Source organism: Heptranchias perlo, chromosome 31 (assembly GCF_035084215.1).
Source record: "Heptranchias perlo isolate sHepPer1 chromosome 31, sHepPer1.hap1, whole genome shotgun sequence".
Taxonomy (NCBI): domain Eukaryota; kingdom Metazoa; phylum Chordata; class Chondrichthyes; order Hexanchiformes; family Hexanchidae; genus Heptranchias; species Heptranchias perlo.
The window spans coordinates 22,502,128-22,523,258 of NC_090355.1; the positions used below are offsets into that span (position 1 = coordinate 22,502,128).

General features: G+C 37.8%; 1 protein-coding gene across 5 annotated transcripts in view; it reads left to right on the forward strand.

Annotated features, from left to right (window-relative positions):
- The window catches only part of LOC137300573 (pre-B-cell leukemia transcription factor 3), a 160,719-nt gene extending 139,860 nt beyond the window's left edge, over positions 1-20,859 (forward strand). Inside the window, exons 5-10 of one of the 5 annotated variants that reach the window (XM_067969735.1) lie at positions 272-407; positions 12,191-12,356; positions 12,905-13,017; positions 14,141-14,230; positions 15,509-15,565; positions 19,221-19,309. In XM_067969735.1, the coding sequence (XP_067825836.1) occupies positions 272-407; positions 12,191-12,356; positions 12,905-13,017; positions 14,141-14,230; positions 15,509-15,553 (550 nt within the window). In that variant the 3' untranslated portion in view covers positions 15,554-15,565; positions 19,221-19,309. Of the gene's footprint in view, positions 1-271; positions 408-12,190; positions 12,357-12,904; positions 13,018-14,140; positions 14,292-15,508; positions 15,566-19,220 lie in introns of those variants that run through there. The other 4 variants (XM_067969734.1, XM_067969733.1, XM_067969736.1 and 1 more) reach the window with 4 other exon arrangements.
- Positions 20,860-21,131: the final 272 nt, after the last annotated feature.

Genomic DNA, 21,131 nt, shown 5'->3' on the forward strand with positions numbered 1-21,131 from the left:
GCATTTTAGCTAAAAATGTAGATTTAAAAAACTGTTGGAAATACTTTTAAAATGAGTGTTGAGTCTGCATTGTGGTATTAAGGCAGAAATGGGAAAAAATATGAAATATCCTTTTAAATGATTCATTCAAATGGAACTTGATTCTTGATTTACCCTTTTATTTGCTTTTTGGAAAAAAAGTGTGAAGATTAAGTCAAATCAAAAATTAGCAAATACAATTGTATAATGTCAAGTTAGAAGAAAAATCAAAATCTCTCTTTCATGTTTTCAGACGAAAACGACGCAATTTCAGCAAACAAGCAACAGAAGTCTTGAATGAGTATTTTTACTCGCACCTCAGCAATCCATATCCCAGTGAAGAAGCCAAAGAAGAGCTGGCAAAGAAATGCAGCATCACAGTATCACAGGTGAGCATCTTGCAACTTCTGTTCTTAGTCCAAAGGAAAATACCCCCTCTAAGTTAAATATTGTAAGATGGATAGGAAAAAATGGTTTAGAAGCCTTTATGTTCAATGTGATACTTCAAATTCAACCATAATGGTATGGATTAGGTATACCAGCTGATGTTTTCTGTTAGTGGAAATCTGTTCACAGTCTATAAAATTGATGGATGAGTTGCTATTTGTTTAATCTAGTTCATTCTCTGACTTGGTATCACAGTTGACTTGATGAAAAAATAGACAGCAATTAACAAAAAATGTAAACATGCAAAAAATATTGAGTAATGATTCACTCAAAATATTTGTTTAATGAAAAAATAATCATATAAAACATTTGCAAATTACTGAAATTAATTGAATATTGTATCAAAATGTAAATATTTATGAAGCACAAAAAATCATAAAGTTGTGCAATGAACTGGCCATCCCCAAAGCTTCTGAATTAAATTTTCACAATGTGGAAATGTGTTCCTGTGTAAAATAGCAATATTGTCCAGTTTTTATCCATTTGTTTTTGTTTTACTTGTGGAATTCATGCATCAGGAGATGTCCTGTCTGTGCTGTACATCAACAAATTGCTGCCCTTATACACAATGAATGGTCTGGGAACTGAAGTTTTAAAAAATATATATTTATATTTATAGACTCATAGTGGTTCAGGTATTGAGGCTGAGATTTATTTTGTGTAGGCCAACAATCCCTGCATCTAACGTGCCCATCTGCCTCCTGCAGCTACAAGAAATGGACAGACTTTTTCCCTAAAAGAGCTCATTTCACCACCAACTCGTGGAACTAGTTATCATCTTTAGCTCTGTGTCATGATGTAACTGCACAGAAGTGCATGTCGATATTTACTGTTCGGTCCTTGCTTTTCACTTCATACAACAGCATGTAAGTGTGCCATTTCTGCCACATTTTATGCTTTGCAGTAGTAGTGTCAGACTTGCTACCTCTAAGGCAGGAAATATAGCTTTTAATTCCACATTGTGACTAGCCAATAATTTATTTCTGTATGTTTATACTGACACTCCCAAAGTGCATGCTTGCTATGTGACACTTTGGTAAATTTATTTGGGGTTCAGACTGGATTGTAAATTTAACACTTAATCCTGCTTAGGATATTTTCAAGATGGTGGTCAGTCACCACATTGGAGAGTGCTGTGAGGCAGGTCACTTGATGAAAGAGGACATACTAAACCCACTTTTCCTTGCAAAACAGTCTCTATTAACGTAACAGATTTCTCTTTAAATTATACACACAAAAAATTAAAAATAATAAGGTAAATCTGTGGTATAAATCAAATATGTCACAGGCATCTGTGAAACATGATTTGTGTTTCCACTTGTGAGACTGACCATAACTCACTGTGACTTTGTCGCTCATGAGTTATCCAGTCAGCCTCACTCGTGGACATGTAAATCATATTTTACGACTGGCCATGACACCTACTCTATTTATACCTATCAAGGTGCTTGCTAGGTGTCATGGGTATTGGGCTTGCTTCTAAACTCAGAATGATGGAATGTGTTGGTTGGGGTGACACAAACAGTGAATCCTGGACAACTCTGAGTTTTGTGTATCAATATTCTAGCTCATAATATATTTAAAGCAGTGTGGCTGAGGGTTAAATGGATTGTGCTTTAACTATTCATGGCTTCTGTTCTATTTTTGACATAACGATCAACTTAACCTCCAGAGGAACTTTCAGAAGCATAATTAGAAACTGACTTGAGGTTTGCTAATTAATTAATATTCCAATTGTATCAACTAAGGTTTGAAAAAAGGTCATCTGTAAAAGATGTGCTGAAAAGTTAATTCCTGCTGAGTGAATAACCCATTTCTATAAAATGTTATTCATTAATTTTGAGTATTTGCTTCATAGAAGTGTATGTGAAATCATGCTGTGTGTGTTTGGTTGGGCCATCCATAAGCTTCTATTTGCAAAGAAGGTTTTAAAAAGTGCATTTCAAACTACTGTACAAGTCTGTAAATGGGAGCATCTGCTGACAAGGAAATTATTTGCTTAAGCCAAATGCTGTTGGAGAATGTTTTGGTGTCAAAGCAAATGTCCCCTGGAAATTAATATTCCTATTAACTGGTGTGTGCTGTGTTCATATAACTTTCACATCTGTGTAATCGACTGCGCTGCAAAGTGGAGCTAGTTTCACAAGTATTTGGGAAAGAAATCAAATTCAATCAATAAACAACCAACAATAAAACTTTGTACTTCACCTGCCTCAGGTAATTTATGAGGATGGAAAAAGCAAATTTGCTGGAACAGCAACTGGTGTATAAGTGGCTGAATGTCATTGTCTCTGGTTATAATGAAAATCTAGACATACTCTGCATCTGGTGGTATTGATTTCTGAAAAGGAAAAACTGGATATAAAATATTAACTGATAACAAGTGCATGCAGCTTGGGTGTTGTTATAAAAGCGGATAAGTTCTTAGGTGAGTGACAAACGTACTTTACATCCTGTTGAGTTAACTGGTCTCAGTCACTTGTTAATGAGTATATCTTTCTTGATTCCCTCAAACGAAGGCTGTGATTTTGATTAAGGAATATTTAGTTTCTGATAAACAGACGACACACAATACATTTTTAAACAACAACCTATATTTTCTTGCACTATCTGTGCAGAATAACGGTTCAAATAACAAAGGTAGAAGTGTGAGCTCTGTATTGTACTCAACTCCAGACTAAAAACGTTCCATTCTCAGACTTAGAAAACTCACATTTGCAAAAGTGAAGAAATGTTGCCATACTTATAAACATAAAACTAAAGCAGCAGTGTAGGAAAGATAGTGGGAGCCTGTCTCTCAAGTAAGTGATCATAGTAAGAGAGTCCCAGTGTACCGTGTCACTCTAATCTGCCAGCTATGATTAGTAGCAATTTACTTGATGGAGAGGCTCACAAAGGTAAGCTGCTACAGTAAGGGAAAACTAATGTTTGGGCCCATATACGACCACAATTTCTTTTAATAAAGAATTGCATTGTGGATATTGGACTTTATCAGCATACTATTCTCGAGGGTGAAAAAGAAGAATTCAGCCTAAATAGAGCAAATTTACTATTTTTACAGATTAATAGATACTTGGATCTTTGATTTGAATTGGTGTTTATCTCCTCTTTTCTCTCCAATTTCTAAACATTGATATTATTCCACGTAACACATCCACCCTCTCACGAACTACACATGCGCATGCACGCACACTACAAGCACATGGCAAAAACATGCCCTCCTTCCATAAACTATGCACACATTCATCCCATCCCAACTTCCCCAAATCCTGTATGCTGTACACATGTCCCCTTCAAACACTACACACACCTACCCGTACCCACATAGTATGCACACCCGTACCCACATAGTATGCACACCCGTACCCACATAATATGCACATACATACTCCACCCACATACTATGCACACACACATGCACCCTTCCCACACACTATACACACCCATGCACTCCTATGAACACATATATGTCTCCTCTTACACATGTGCAGCTTCTCTTACACATATGCACGGAAGAGTTCCTCAGGTTTCAAAACCCAGCTGGTAAAACAGTCATGAGGTTCAAATAAACCAACAAACTGTTAAGATTAATGAAAAACCTGAGTGCAGACAGATCATTAGAGAACACCAATAAACATTAAAAACCAAAACACAGAAGTCCCTCTGTATTGCACACATTGTTTATGGCTCCCTCACTAATAGAGAAACCATAAAAGACCCTGTCGATAACGTGCTGTGTGGATGGCTCCCAAGGACAGGATAGCAGCATTATCTACTGCAATTAGAAATAGAACCACAAAACAGGAGAGAATTTCAGCAATACATGTGTTTTATTGTGGAGGGAGCACATGAAATTAAGCCAATATAATTAAATATCAAAATTGTTTGAAACATGGGAAGTATTCAAATACTCTGTGTGAGAATATATAGAAACAAAAATCACTAAAAATGCCAACATAAAATTCCCTTTAAATGCTTTTTTTTAAAAGCAAAAGACCTTGGATACAGCTCCCAGAATGTATCCTTTTATAAGTACATGCACCAGAAAACACGCATTTGAATCTTAGCAGCCAATTGCAGCCATATTTAAAGAAGAATCACAGGTATCTTACTCAGTGTCCCTCATTGTGAACAAACTCCTGTTAAATATTCTGAGTAAAAATAGAGACTGATGGTTCAAGTTCAGGGGAGAAGACCTACATCAAGAGTTGCAGCAAACTACCATGTCTGCTGTGTTTTGGCTGTAGATAAACTGTCTCATCTGTTCCACAGACACTCTGCCTGTGAGGGAAATGCTTTATACAGAAGCAGATGAGTGTCCTGCAGGGTGTCAAGAATAGTGAATATTTATACTGCAGAAGGGCACTGACACTGCTGACAGAAGGCACTGGCAAATAACACAGAAATGTGCCACTACACGGCGGCTACAGTATAATTTGTTAGCCCTTAATTTTACATTTTATGTAACAATTTACATGTTTTTTTTAATCCATTTCTTGGATGCTCAGTCAGGGTAATGTAAAAAGGGCTATTTTGCTTTCCCGGTGTACTTTTCTATAATTAGATTCTGTTTGAAACATTATAAAACATACTGGGGACACAATTGCCTGGTTGTCAATGGCAGGTTTTTCTCAATACATTTTCAGTGGAAATGTCTTAACGCACTGCCAGTTACAGTTAGCACAGGAGGTCTTTACAGGTACGAAAACTGATCCAAAATACAATAAAACCACAACATAACATTAAACACTGTTAACAATAAGAAAAAAGTAGCATGCACTTTCTGCATTTACACGAGGATATGGTAGTGTAGTAGTTATGTTACTGGACTAATAATCTAGAATGAAAAGACCCAACTAGTTCACTAATGTCCTTTACGGAAGGAATCCTGCTGTCTTTACCTGGTCTGGCCTATATGTGACTCCAGTTCCACATTAATGTTGTTGACTCTTAACTGCCCTCTGAAGTGGCCTAGAAAGCTACTCAGTTGTATTGGTTTGCGAAAACGGCCATTGCCTCAGGGTAACTCGAGATTGGTAATAAAAGGCTGGCCTTTGCAGCAACACCCACATCTTGAGAATGAATTTTAAAAAAAATTTTAAAAGAATCTTTTTTTTATATACTGCACAATATTGCTGACGGTACATCGTTGTTCAAAATATTTTAAAAGTTAGTCTTAAAAGTGCAGCACAGATGTACAAATATTCAAACACAGATGTTGACCAGTTAAATTAAAATACTGTTTAAATAAAACAAAAGTAGATTTTTCTCCAGTCATTTTTACTCCATTTAAGTAGCAAATCGGAGTTAACCCATTAGTCAGAGACTTTTTGTTCCAGTATAAATGCTGTAGTTTTGAGGATTTGTTAAAGTCTGATAAACAAGTATAACTATTCGACTTGGTTTTCCTGCCACTGTAAACAGCGTTGAGGCCTAAGGCAAAGATAGCAGTGGCAAAAAGCTGAAGCCCACTTGCTCTCCCCTTACTGCAGTGCACTGGTTTCACTCACAATTACTAGTACAGAATTTCTGCAGTGATCAAACAAGTCTCGGTGAAAATTTAAAATAATGTTTTGAAAAATAATTGTGTATGTACAAGAGACTGTACAAATCCCCTTTTCCTACCTCCACAGACTTTTCCGACCAGTGGGGCAAGCACCATACCAATAAATGAGAATGAAACTGCTTCCCTGTACGATTTGGGGGCTTTTGGTCAGTCACGTTGTTTTTAGGGCATTGCTGCCTATAAATCCAGCAGTTTTATTGGCAAAAGAATGAACACTCTAACATTACAGAGCCACTTTGCATATAAAAGTATAAATGGTCTGTCGTATTATAGAGGTTTTAAAGTTAAACTTCTGGATATATACTTTGTTCATTATCATTCAAGTTTGCTGTGTGATTGCTGCTCCTGCGCATTTTGCTTCAAGAGAAGTTAAAACACGTGACAAATTATTCAGAGAACAATTTGGTTTTTTAAGCTGTGTCCTGCAGCTTATTCAACGTGTGGGCACACAACATGTACAAATGTTCAAAGTGTTTTTATTTGGAGGCTTCAGACACAGCAGGCTACTGACTCTGATTCTGTTAGTAGCCAACTTGGTTTGCACAATCCCAGTCACTCAGTTCACAGAGTGTGCACACAACTGGGCCTTGTTCACTGTCTGTCGCATTGCCTGAAAACGTGCCCAGGGAAAGGCACCTGTTCCAGCAGAGAAGATGGCTTTTGATAATTAAAGAGATCACATTATCTTTTTGTGCTTCCATACAGAAGGTTACACAACAAATTTGCTTTTTTGTATTGTTGGAGAAGCCCGAATTAACGTAGTCCAAGATTAGATTAGGAGAACCAAGGTCACCCCCCCCCCCCCCCCCCCAATGTTCCAAAAATTAATCTAAACCATTGTTTTTCTTAAATGTCACTTAAGAAATGCTTACAGTATGTTAATAATTCAATAAAGTGAAATCAGACTGTTTTAAGGTAAGAACAGTTGTGACATTTTATTGATGGTAAAGTTTAACAATGTGAGCATCTGATGGGGTCTTATTGGTATTGCCCAGTACTGTACTAAACCATAAAAAACAGGTTCAATCCATGGTCTGTGCTGAGTTAGCTGAGGATAAACATTGGCTAATGTACCCTGTCCTGAATTGCATACAATGACCACTGCTAGTAAATGTATGTGTGTAGATATTAGGCGAGAACAGGATTGGGCTTGAATGTAACAAAAAACAAAATACTGTAGATGCTGAAAATCTGAAAGAAAAACAGAAAATGCTGGAAACAACGACAACTTGCATTTATATAGCACCTTTAACGTAGTTAAACGTCCCAAGGCGCTTCACAGGAGTGTTATTAAACAAAATTTAACACCCAGCCACATTAGGACAGGTGATCAAAAGCTTGGTCAAAGAGATAGGTTTTAAGGAGTGTCTTAAAGGAGGAGGGAGATGTAGAGAGACGGAGAGGTTTAGGGAGGGAATGCCAGAGCTTAAGACCTAGGCAGCTGAAGGCAAGGCCGCCAATGGTGGAGCAATTTAAAATCAGGGAAGCACAAGAGGCAAGAATTGGAGGAGCACAGAGATCTCGGAGAGTTGTAGGGCTGGAGGAGGTTTCAGAGATAGGGAGGGGCCAGGCCATGGAGGGATTTGAAAACAAGGATAAGAATTTTAAAATCAAGGCGTTCCCAGACCGGGAGCCAATGCAGATCAGCGAGCACAGGGGTGATGGGTGAACGGGACTTGGTGCGAGTTAGGATACAGGTAGCAGAGTTTTGGATGAGCTCAAGTTTATGGAGGGTGGAAGATGCGAGGCCAGCCAGGAGAGCATTGGAATATTTGAGTCTAGAGGTAACAAAGGCATGGATGAGGGTTTCAGCAGATAATGAGCTGAGGCAGGGGCGGAGATGGGCAATGTTACGGAGGTGGAAGCAGCAGTCTTGGTGATGGAGTGGATTTCAGGGTCAAATAGGAAACACTTAGTAAGTCAGGCCCAACCTGTGAAGAGAAGTAACAAGTCCATGTTTCAGGCATTGCCCTTGACCAGAACCAGAAAATATTACAGATGAAGAGCAATGCCTGAAATGTTGACTTGTTGCTTCTCTCCACAGCTGCTGTGCCTGATTTTTTTTGGCCTTGAATGTGATGTGCTCCATGGCCAAACAACCGAGTGACACTCACTGTCCAGATCTACACATGAAGAACACCCACTTAAATGAGGTGCAAGATGGTTTCCAGTGCCGTGGAATCATATTGCAGTATCAGAGTAAGCCTTCGAAAAAGGAGAGGAGAATATCGGGGTGGGAGGGAACGATGTCGGAATTCAATACTTCTTAACCTCAGTAAGAATGTAATCTCAGACAGCAGCATGTGAAATGGACACCTTGCCATTCCTCTCATCAGGTGAGATGTACTCGTTCCTGACCTATAAAGATCCTAATAAATCATTCTGTTAATTTTAAATTCGAACTTAACTCTTTCCGATCATCACACAAATCTTTTCCTAGCCAATTCTCAAAGAAACCCATGAATTCTCCAAAATAAGCCTGATGTGACCATGTGGAATATGAATGTAATAAAATTGCTGCACCTGTGAAGATCTGTTTTGTACTTCTAATAATTATTTAAGAACTTGCAATGTTGCACTGCCAACTCTGCAATCAGATTGGCTGGGAATTACCTATAAATTTATAATCTTTATATTGCCACATTTACATTTTTTATATATAAAATAAATCTATGGAGCAATGTTTAACAAAGTCAGAAAGCTTTTAAGGCAGTACCCTGTACATGTGCAGCTTAGAGAGATTTTAACGACAAAGCAATTGGAGCTAGCAACAGCAATACCATCCCTTTTGAAACTCTTTATACCAGTTAAAACTCAGGTTAATAGCACAAGGATACACCTAATGCTCCAATTTTGATAGCAACAAAATCCTCCAAGTAAAGAGAGTCACAGTAATATGTTATTGTGGTTACAGATATGCCCTTACTATTATTATGTATCCATCTTCCTATCAGATACAGTCCATGGAATTTTGGATCCTATCTGCTTTTACGGTTTAAAAATGTACTACCATTGACGCCAAAGCCTGATGAATGTTTTGAAGCAGAAATGGGCAGACATCAGTATAATATTACAATTACCATGGGAGTAGCAGTAAAAACATGAGCTGTTACAGGCAAGCTGATAGGGCTTCCTCCATCCTGACAGTTTATTGATTGTATGATTTCTAGTTATCATATTCTTCCAGACAAATTCAGCCTGGATAAAAAGTCTGGGTTTTTTTTCCCTGTGATTTGAAATATATTTGAAAAGGGTCTTTAAATTGTTTATGGATCCAGCTCCTTTTTTTTGCAGTTGTGAGGATAAGAATATAGGATGATTGTCCTTTCTTCCTTTGCTCCAATTAAACCTTGCTTGTTAGTTAACCTCAAGGTAAACTCATCAAACAACCGATGTCAAGGAAACACTGCCCACAGTGGTTTGTATGAGTGGTCATTAATTTTAATTGCCTTGATATTAAAGATTAAGAAGCACAGAGACTGGAGTGCTGCAAAGGATCTGATGTCGTGCAAAATCTCTTCTCATATTTTAGACGGGTGCTAAAGATATAAAATTTTAGTGCACAGCCTGGAATTTATTACACATTGTGAATGGTTGCTGTTTTTTTTTATCTGTGTGCATCTGTGAATGTTTGCACTATATGGATACTTTAGTTATTAAATAGTCAATAACTGTTAATATGATTACCACTATAATTGTGATGGATTTGTTGCTGTATGGTTGTGCTCTTATAGATTGTGTAGCATATTTCCTAGTTACCTGCTGTTGAAAATGCCTGGTAGTGTGTGATGTAGCGCTGAAAGTAAATGGTATCACATTATTACTGTTGTAGTTATAATGTTTTAAAAAAACATACAAGATCTTTAATTAATATTTAAAAATGGTTCTAAAATAAAGATTTCCAAGTGGAATGCACTGCAACATTGGTGGTTTATGTTCTCTACTGCTGTGGTAGCTGTATTGAATTCTCATATACCACTGTGTTGTCCTTATGTTGTGGGATGCCTCCCATGCCATGGAGGAAGAGATAAAATCAGAGGGAGAGTTGTTTTCTGATTGTTCTAATGAGCCTCCTAGTATCTGGTTTTGAGAGGCACTATTTGAGATCTGGGAGCAAGCTTCCTGCTTACTCTTTTGCTACAGGTGGCCCAGGCGACAGAGGGGAAGGTTGGGGGTGGGGGGGTAGAAAATATAAAGGTTTAATATCTGCACAAAGAAATTACAAAAAAATGAGAATATTGTGCTACAATTCTGTACATCTATTGATTTTTCTTTTTTTTGGGCCTCTTCACTCTGACTACAGCATTATATTCGAAGTATAATCTAAGTAAATTGTGAAAAACTTATTGAACTACTGGGCAAAACAATATTAGAATATGTGCAGGAGTACTGCAGAACAAGAAACGGTATAATTTATCAGTGAAACAGTCATTCTTTCTCTCTTGTGTGAAGAGCACATATATTATTGTTAAGTCGTCTTTACAAATTAGCATCAAAATTTTGCAACTTCCCCAATCACATGAAATTAAGCTATACAACAAAACTTTTCAGCCATAATGGTGACAGTTAGAATATTCACATCAGTGAAATAAGATGTAAACTCAACAGAACCCAAATGGGAAAAATTGTACATATGAAAAATTTAAAGATTAAAAATAGTTGGATTTGAATGATTGCAAAAACTTATTGAGCTTTGCTGTGAGTTTGTGGGATCATTTGAACCCCTCGAATATATTACAAGTCATATAATACACTCCCAGGTTGGTATTCTCTCCAAATCCACTGCTTACCATGTTTGCATAAAGTTCCTTTGTGCACTCTTTTATTGCAGTTAACCCATTTAAAATAAACAGGTTAATGGGCGCATTAAAATAGCATACTATAGGATTTTAGATGGGCATATTAATTAGTACATCACCAAAGAAAATCAAACCACCTTGCCATGCTTGCATTACCATGCTTGATTGTAATAATTTTTCACTATGTCATTTACACAGCTGTAACCTTTTACTCATGCCACTAAGATACAAATTTAAACAACATAAAGAAAATTTACTCCCCAGTCTTTCCCACAGCACTAGGTTAACAGCTGAAGCAAAAGCAGAAATGTTCCTTTAACAACAGAATCAGCGGTAGGATAAAACATTTAACCTTTTGTAGACAAAATATTGTAAAAAGTACATGTTTAAAAAATAACCAGCACATGGGCACGGGTTAAGGCCTGTACCCAGTCTCAGGAGTTCAGCTGAAGTTTCTGAATCATTCAGCCTTAGCTCTCGCAGTTTATAATGCCATCTGATTGGGTCACTGCCCTCTGACTCCTTCCCAAGTATTTATTATTATGCTTATTTTTCATGAATAATCTGAGTGTTAGTAATATATAACATCAATTACATTGTTTTGGAATACACCGAAAATTCAGTTGCTTTCTGGTTATCATGTTTTGACCCTTGAAGATAAAAGTGCTGCATCATCCCAGCTTTACCCCCATTGGCCACAGTACAAATGATTACCAACCAATTTATAAGGATCCCTGCACAGGTTAATGCACACGGATTAGCCCTGGCAACACAGATCCTGATTCTCGTATGTTCAAAGGGAGAATACAAAACACCAGCTCATTTATTATTGATTTACATCACTCTATTCATATTCATCTGACTGAACATGATTTAAATTGTAGTACTGCCAGGTTGTTCCAGACCAGAAACAAAGAACAATGGCATTTCCAGGCCTTCTCATCTTACCACTTCTCAAAGAAAAGAATGCACTTTGTAACCAGCTCAATAACAATTTTTGATTGGCAGGTGGCATTTAATGCATCAACAATTACTTCTTTATTATTAATGTTTTGGTTGTTTTTTGGATTTTTTTCCCAGTGTAATCACATCAGTAAACTCGAAGACGTATGTCGTAGTAGATGTGTAAGCCCTTGAGTATCTATTCTGCCAAGAGACAGGCAAAATCATGTCATGCTCCAATCCCTAATAACATACAACCTATCCTTGATTATTGCTTAATTAGTCGAGATACCCACTGGAAATGACTGGAAAAGTTGGAAATTGTGAATGTGACGGACTGAGACTTGACACTTAGAAGCAATAATACCATGGAGTACTTGGCAGTGTCTTTTCACACTTTGTATCCTTCTTTCCTCAGGTGTCAAACTGGTTTGGCAATAAACGAATCAGGTACAAGAAGAATATCGGAAAGTTCCAAGAAGAAGCTAACCTATATGCTGCAAAAACCGCTGTAAACGCCGCGCATGCTGTGGCAGCTGCCGTTCAAAACAGCCAAGCAAACTCTCCCACTACACCCACCTCCGGTAAGTGGAAAGGTTCCATCACACAGTGCACAAATTGCTGCTATTTTGTTTTGCCATAAAGCAGCATAATTTTATCAGAACAAGAACTTCACTTTTTTTAAAAAACTGTTAAAATTATGTTACTGCTTATACTAAAAAGTACCATGGTTTCCATGTTTAAGTCCAACCTCTAATTGCATTTGAGATTTGAATTAAAAACTTTGTAGTGATTCTAAAAACAATAATTTCCCATTTCCCGATAAGGTAAGTTCCATGGTGTCTCCATTGGGTGTTTCCCATTCTAAAACCAGCAACATCACTTCAGAATTCACTGGTTCAGTCTTTGTAGGTTGTTATTTGACAGAACAGAGATTTTTTAAAAAGACACTCCTCATTCTGTAAGAGTCTGGACAGTTTTCTTAATGCTTTTCATGTGATGGAAAGGCTGCTGTTTCTTTTCTCTCTGTTTCTTTATTTCTGTTTCTCTCTTGTGTGCTCTTTCTTTTGAGAACTTTGGGGAGAGATTTAAAGCCCTCTGTGATTCAGGTGCCTGACTCTTTCCTTTCCAGGTTCTTCTGGTTCTTTTAACCTACCAAATTCTGGGGACATGTTCATGAACATGCAGAATCTGAATGGGGATTCTTACCAAGGGTCCCAAGTCGGAGCCAATGTGCAATCACAGGTAGGAAGAATGCCCAATATTAGGGCCTAGGTAGCAGGGTAGGGCTTAGACAGCAAAACTGCCTTACTCTGACCTATAGCCCAGTAAATATTCTGTACCTAAAGTACAGATTAATTAAATTATCCATTCCGCTGCTTTGATATTTATCATTATTGTTTTGAGTCCGTTATTTGTGATGTTCCATGTCTGATTTTAAAACTATGTGAATGCAGTCGGCTCTGGCTTGAGCAATTAGGGGTGGGGTGGGTGGAAAATTGGAGAATTTGGTGATTGGTGTAAGCTGTTGCCATATTCATTCACAACTTTCCTCTCATTTTTTCATGCCTTATATTTTTTGAAACCTTTTTCTTTCTTTCAAGATAAGAATTATTCATTCTAGGAGTTTGGAGACTGTGTATGTCCAAGTTTCACATATTAATGGAGGCACTGGGAGAGGGCGGGGACCCACACCCTATAACACTCACAAAAATAAACAAAGCCAATTTAGTTAGAAAGTGTTGAGGCTTTTTTTTCCCCTTTCGGCCATTTAAATGGACAGAAAGGCAGCAATTAAAATACAGAATAACTATTGCTTTATAAATGATACTCTTAATGATGTGGTGTTTAAGTAAATGACTTGAGGTGAGTACTGTACTAGTATTTGTGCAGTAACTTGGATAACAAATTTATCGAAGTGGCTGGCTATATTACACCAAACAGTGTAGTTATTCACTGTTTGTCATCCTCAATGTGGTCATTTGTGCAAAAAAGTGTCAGTAAATGACTGCAGTTCTTGTTAAGAGTGATCCATTAAATTGTTACTGACAGACAGCATGCTGACTGGCTGCAGAAAGCCTTTGCCTGTAATTTATTTATTGGATGCAAAACAAAATTATAGTAACACTATGGTAAAATATACAGAATTCAGTACACTATGTAAGCTTAGCCTAACATCTTTAAAAAGCAAATTTTAACATAATGGGCTTAAAAAATATTTAAAATGCAATGACATTGCATCCTAATATAATGAAGGGAGTATGGCAAGCTTACTTATATCTCAATCTACCAGATCATTTCCTGTTAGAGAAAGATAGCTCTATCGCATCAAGTCTGACATGTTCCTTTTTGTTTGCTTTTGCTTCAGGTGGATTCCCTGCGTCATGTTATCAATCAGACGGGCGGATACAGTGATGGTCTTGGAGGGAATTCACTGTACAGTCCACACAGTTTGAGCGTAAGGAACACTTTTATTTCTGTGTCCATAGAAGAAAAAGAAAAGCTAAAGCCCTGCCAGTGTAAGCCATTATAGTTTCTTAATTCAGCTTTTGATGGCAGAGAGGGTTACATTGTCCAGAATGAACAAAGCACCGTTAAATTCCTTAATGGAATGACTATGTAAAGAATTGAAGGTTATGTAAGAAAATTAGGCCTGTTTCCTAAAACAAAAACATGCACTATACAAAAAATAGAGGGAAAGAGAGATCTTTCGTTCTATTAATTTAAAACCAGTGTAAAATACTTCACAGCGTTGGATGTATCATTGGCCACATGCTGTAGTTGGAAGATGGAATATAAAACTGTCCTTGCCTGCAGCACATGAATTCCATCTTCGTTGATGAGGTTTGATAAGGTGTCATATAATAGTGCAGTGCATTATACCACACTGGTATGGTATAGATGTTGTGAGATTTTTATTTTTTTAAATGGAAGGGATATAGTTTGGCAGCTGTCCCTGCAGGAGCCTATTAATGTATGCAACATCATCTCCCTGAAATTCGATTAGATTTGGACACAGCAAGAACCAGAAGCTAAGTATACTTAACTAATCTCTAAAATTTGGATAACGATGACTAAATTATTTTTTAAACACTGTCCTTCTGACTAATCGCATTGTCTTCATAGCGTTACAGGAAAGTCTCCCAGTCTAAATATAGCCACTCTAGAGGCAGTGCCTAGTATTTGCCAATAAGCTTGCGGATCTGGTAAATACCAACGGTGCAAGTTGAACATTACATGTTTCATTTGGAAACACTGATGTAAAGGATATTTCTCAAGAGGAAAAAAGGACGTACATTAATATACACAATGTAAGCAACGATAGGTAACACATTGCTGACTCTTTGCCAGCATTATACATTGACAAATAAAAGATTTTATCGACAGCATGCATGACTGGTATAGGTTATAGTTTTACAGTAATGCAGATGGATTGCTTTGGTAATTAGCCGCATTGTAAATAAACCATTATTAACATACGTTAACCTTTTTTCGCTGCTGATGTTTGGCGATGGGAGGCTTGAGCAAAGGCTAGTCTTCGCCGCAAGCACTCAAAGTCAATGTGGCTCACATTGGCCCCTACAGAAAGGGCTGCCCCGTCACTTCCACTCAACGTTCCTCAACTCACGAGGCCTGCGCCTTCCCTCTTCTTGACTGACATAAAAATATGTAGCGACAAGCTGTCTGCCACAGCAGAAATTTGATCAGACATTGATTTCAACAATTGCCTCCACAGGCCAAGACATCAGGAGAACTCATTTCTCGGATCTCTCATTCCTGATGCAAAACAAATGTAAGGAGCACCAGTGGTTTATGCAGGAATACAGTGGTGTCGCCAAGTTCAAAATTCACATTTAATTTACACTTAATGAGATCAACAAAGCAGACTCCTGCACGTGGGCCAGAGATGTCCATTTTGGTCTGCTTGTTCCTGCTGCTGGCAAACTGAATAAGTACACGTTCAAATGAGGGCTTGAAGCAAAGTGAATAAATGTGATATTTGTCAACAGTAATTGGCATCCTGCAAGTGCCAACTTGAATTTTTAGTTATGCTGGAGAGAAATAGGAAGATCCTTTCTGATAGTATGACAAAAACTCGATTCCCTAACCCCGATGATGTCATATAACATGCCACTCTTTTCTCTGGGTTAATTTTATGTGAAATGCCACTTTGTGTTCCCACCAAAGCATGCATCCTGCTTTGACCACTTGTCTTTCATTATGCCAGTAATGTAAACATTTCCTTACGTTGCTGACCATTTCTCTTTATTTTTGTCCCGTTTTCTTGTTCTGGCAGGAGACTGTTAACTGTATTCGAAAATGAATGATTTAAAGTTACAGCATCTTTAGGGTTCTGGCGCTTTTAGCTGCCAATCTAGAATAATCATTTTTTTCCTGTTGAAGGAATTAGACATTCATTCCCTTGTCAGGAGCTCATAGTGAGATATTCTGCTGCATTGTTTATTCTGTACTTTTAATTTTAATGCAATGGTTTCTGGAATGGTGAAGGTTTTGCCCAGTTGTCTTTAATTTGCTATTATTGAAATAACAGAAGTCACATTATACATTTTGTAATTTCAGCTGTAAAAATGGTGAATGTGTAACCTAACTGTACAAGGGTTCACAGCTGAAATGTTCCAGCACAAAGGATTGAATCCAATGGATGCAGATTTAGGGTTTTCAATTTCTGTTCACTTAATAAAAACATTCAATTATCAGGTATTCACTTAGCAGAGTTGAATGGATTATCAATTTGTGCAAAACAGATTAGCTTGGTTTTGTTTGCAAGGGACTGCTTTAAATATTGGCCTTGTTTCTGCCAGCTCTCCTTATGTCAGCAGAAATCTTTCCCTGTATGATGCCATGTATGTTCAACGTGTATGAGCCTGCAGGAGTTAAAACTAGTGGTGCCAAGGATTGATGACTCAGAACCTTAAAAATATTGTTCTAAAATCGGGACCTCTGAGGAGTGCTCTTTCCGAAATCTAAATAATGTTTGCACAGAATGTGAACACTTTTCAGGAGATTGAGTCTGACAGCAGTTATAATCAGGGCTTGAATTTAATACTGGCTGCCTAGCAAATTGCTCATGGATTTTTCAGTTTTGCTAGTCAGTATTCTAAACACTAGCAAGATTTTCCTAATGAGCTCCACGGAGCAGTGTCTCAGCTTCCCAGGATTCACTTTTCATTTTGTCATCCCGATCATCAGTCTCGCTTTGATTCTGATCAGTTTCGCTAGTGGAAGAAGAAATTTGCTCGTGACAGTTATAGCCACTAGCAAAACTGGGCTGTCTATGAAAAAAATTAAACTCCAGCCCTGTAGGCTAGATCTTATTTATGTCTAATAAATTGTGCTTTTTGTGACAAATTTACATAATATATATTTTGTGTGTTTGCGTGTGTGTATATTTAGGGTATGTGTATGTTAGAAAGACAGAAAAAGACAAACCAGAAAATGGAGAGGTTGAGGAATAGAACTGGAAGGTTCTCTCAGTATTGCCTAAACTGCCTCATCTTTTTGAATTTGTGTGAACCATGGAGTTGTAACTGATTGCAGCATTGATGAATGTTCATACCCACTTAGTCAACAGGCAAAATCACTGTGCCCTCCTGGCTGGCGAGGGTGCACAGTGGAGAGTAGTACTGATGAAGAGGAAATGAAAATAAAAAAAAAATGTGAGCCATCAGTTTGAAATTGATGGTGTTTCACAGATGGGATCCATGCTGTTAGATCCAGACACAATGCTGCACTCACATTCAGGGGCCCGAAATTGAATCCCAGCCTTGACAATCAATTGAACTATGCACCCCTATTTTTGGTTCTTGTATTGATGGCTAAGTAGGGCATCACCCATACAAGATATTCCCTTTCTTCCACCCCCAACACTTTTTTTTGTTTTATTTCCTTCAACTCTTTAGTGCAGCCTAATAACCATCTGTCAGAATGGTACAGGTTAAATCACCCTCTGATACTTTGCCCCTCCCCGTGGAGAACAGTCAGCTCAGATTAATAGCTCCCGTCAGACAGTGTGGCCGAGATTGGGAACTCAGTATGTAAGCAATTGTGACCAGAAATGTTCGTAAAAGATGCATTTTAGTAGTAAATTAAGAGTTAAGTGATCAGCTGTAAAATATAAATACATCAGAACCATGGTGTGTTGGCACAATAACATTCTGTGCTGTCCATAGATTGTCCCACGTGATGAGTTCCCAATCTCTTAACGGTCACTGCAGAGGTACTAGAGCTAGGGGTGTGAGAGGGTGAGGCACCAAAGAAGAAGCTTAGTAAACAGGAGGCACTGTGGCAAGGGCTGCACAAAGGCAAGACATGGAGCAAAATCAGAATGCTGCAGTACCAGATGCGTGAAGACAAGGTGCTGAATGAAGGGGTGGTTGGGAAAGGCACTAAGATGGCACTGGGTTAACAGGGAGGCACATGGCAAGGTGCTGGGGGAGGGGCTGAATGAAGGTGTGGTCTTGGTTGAGGTGCTGAGTGAAGGATGTTGAGGGAAGGTCTTTTGCAGGCAAGATGGTATGCCATGTCCAGAAGCCTGGGAAGCTATCACTTGGCACCACCTGCTACCTTCTGAAAGGGAATGGACCATGGCTCAGGACCAGCAGATGAGTTTTTGATAAGTAGCTAAAAATAGGGGAACTTATTCATGCATTTCATTTTAAAAATGTATTTTATTTTTTCTCCTTTGCAATCCCTCTGTACTATTCAGAAAGTGGGCAGGCAGCCTGCTCTGAAGTCTGTGACAATCTTCAGCCAGCTGATGGGTGCACAAGGCCATGCAGGGTGACTTGCCCCACTCTTGTTCTTCCATTCTTACCTCTGTGATTGTGCCAGAGTTGAATTTGGCACCTGCCCACATGCATGGCTGAGATCAGGAACTCCTTCTGTGGAGAATCGTAAATGCAAGCCCTTGCCTGCTGCTCCATGGCAGACTGCATCTTTGTATTATGAGTATGCAAGAAATTACCTACAATATCTATCGGGGATTACAATGTTAAATATTTACTTTGTTTTGAGTCTACTTAGAATTTTTTTACTGTATAAATCCAGTCATGAAAGGACATTTTTCCCACAGAGTTTACAACTTGAGGATACATGTAAATGCACTCTTTTTATGTAATAAATGTGACTTGATAGACATAGTTAAAAGGACTTGTTTTTGAGAGTTATGATTTAGTTAACATTCAAAGTCCTAATGTTGGAAGGAAATGTACCCAGTTTTGCTAATCAGTCCAAATATCGTCATTCCAGATTTCAGCTCGTTCTAAAGGAATATCCTTTTCAGTTTCAGAATTGTGCTATATGGAAATGTACTTTTATCATTGTCAACAAATTAGTTCATTTCCTTTGAATTTTAGTGCAAAAAATGTGTTAATGTATTTCACTAACTAGCCTGATATTAACTGTAGTAAACTGTTCATGTTTTCTAGGCTAATGGAGGATGGCAAGATGCAACTACTCCATCTTCTGTGACTTCACCAACAGAAGGACCTGGAAGTGTGCACTCTGATACCTCTAACTGATCTCCTAGCAACATCCATTCCCTGAGCCAATAGGCCTTGATTAGCACTGACCAGTAGGAGAAGAAAAGTGGATTTCCTGTAACCCAGTCACCTGCTGCTTTACTGTAAAACCCCGCTCTTTAGTGGAAAAAGTAAATAACATACAATTCATATTTAGGAAGAGGAACACATAGGTTCTCATTCAAAATACCATATTAATTCCATGATGTATGGCACAGTCTTGCCTTATTCAGTCAATGGTTGAGTCAAAGGCCTAAATAGGTCTAGTGTTTTCAGATGTAAAATGGAACCAAAAGTCAATTTGTAATGGGAATCCACGAAGGGTGAAAACATGTTTTTGAAGATTTATATGTGCAAGATGTTATTGTGAAGCTTCTTGGCCTTTTGAGGTATGAATGCATGTTTCAATTTGACTGCAAGACAAAAGAATGCTGGTGCAGAGGCAGACAGTCATAAATTAAAGAAGTTAGCAAAGCTAAACTCTTGTTACTTCTTAAAACTATTTTAGCAAGATATCTCGAACTGATAACTTGCTTAGAACAACGAAGCATTACAGGATATCAGAATCTTGATCAAATTTCCTTTATCACAACTGTATAACTAGTATAAAGACTCATTTGGAAGAATCGGTTGAGTTGTTTTATTGCCCCAGGTATAAATGACCAGAGAGTTGCCAAGAACCGATATTGTTTATCCTGAGACTTGTTATTATAACCGTGCTATTTACAATCATTTCTTTTTTTTAACACACTAACTCAATACCAGTCTTAGTAATGCTTTGCTTCTGAATTTGTACGAGCTGAAGTCTGGGTTTTACAGTACTAGCTGGGTGCAGCATTCATACTTTTTCAGATTTGCTACTTCAACCTATCTGTGGCAGGAAATGGCAAGGTTCACACGGAGTGTTGTAAATAATGTAGGTAAAGAGTATTTATACATCTCACCAATCAAGACACAGCTTTATTACCTCATGCAAACTCATATGAACCAATAGAATTTCAACATGTTCTGTAGCTTAGAGTGCTCACTTACTACCTCTGAACAATATTCACACAGTAGTTTGTCTTTCTTACTTTTTTTGCATCTTGTAATTAACTCTTTATTTCCTTTCATGTAATCTAATGTACATTGTATCTTTTAAGAAATCAGGGTTGCTCTAGCAACTTTTAAAAAAAATCCTAAAGTGGAAGGTTTGGTTATCATCTTAAACACAAACAGTACAACTGTTGTAAATACTGAAGATCATTTTGAATGTTGGTCATGTCATTACTAAACCACGCAAAAAAAATTGTAATGCATACAGAATTCAGTATTCAGTACTGTATATTTCACCCTGTGTAACGGGGAGCCCCTCCTTTCTCCCTTTTTTGTATTGTATGCAATTCTGAAACTGAGTCATGGAAATAATTTGTGGCAGTGATATAATGTATTAAAAAGTTTCGTGTTACTTTCTAACTGGACTACACCCTGGATTGAGAAGTCTTCCTTGTGGTAGTTAAATGTAGTTGAAATCTTAAATAAACTTTTTGCTTTCATGATGCAACAAGCTCGCAGTCTTCTTTTGATCTCCTGGGGAAAGGAAAATGGATCCACTCCTGGAGAGATGTTTTCCACAGCTTTTTTTAAGTGAAATGGTGAAAACTTCAGGATATATGTTTCAAATATGAATTGCAATGGACACCAATGAATAGACAACAATTGGATGGAGAATAAGGTATTCCCATTGTTGAATGGGCACCACTGGCTTTTGTGACTGATGGGACTGGGGGTTCTCCCATGATTTAATATGTGCCACTTAGTGTACAATAAGAAATGTAG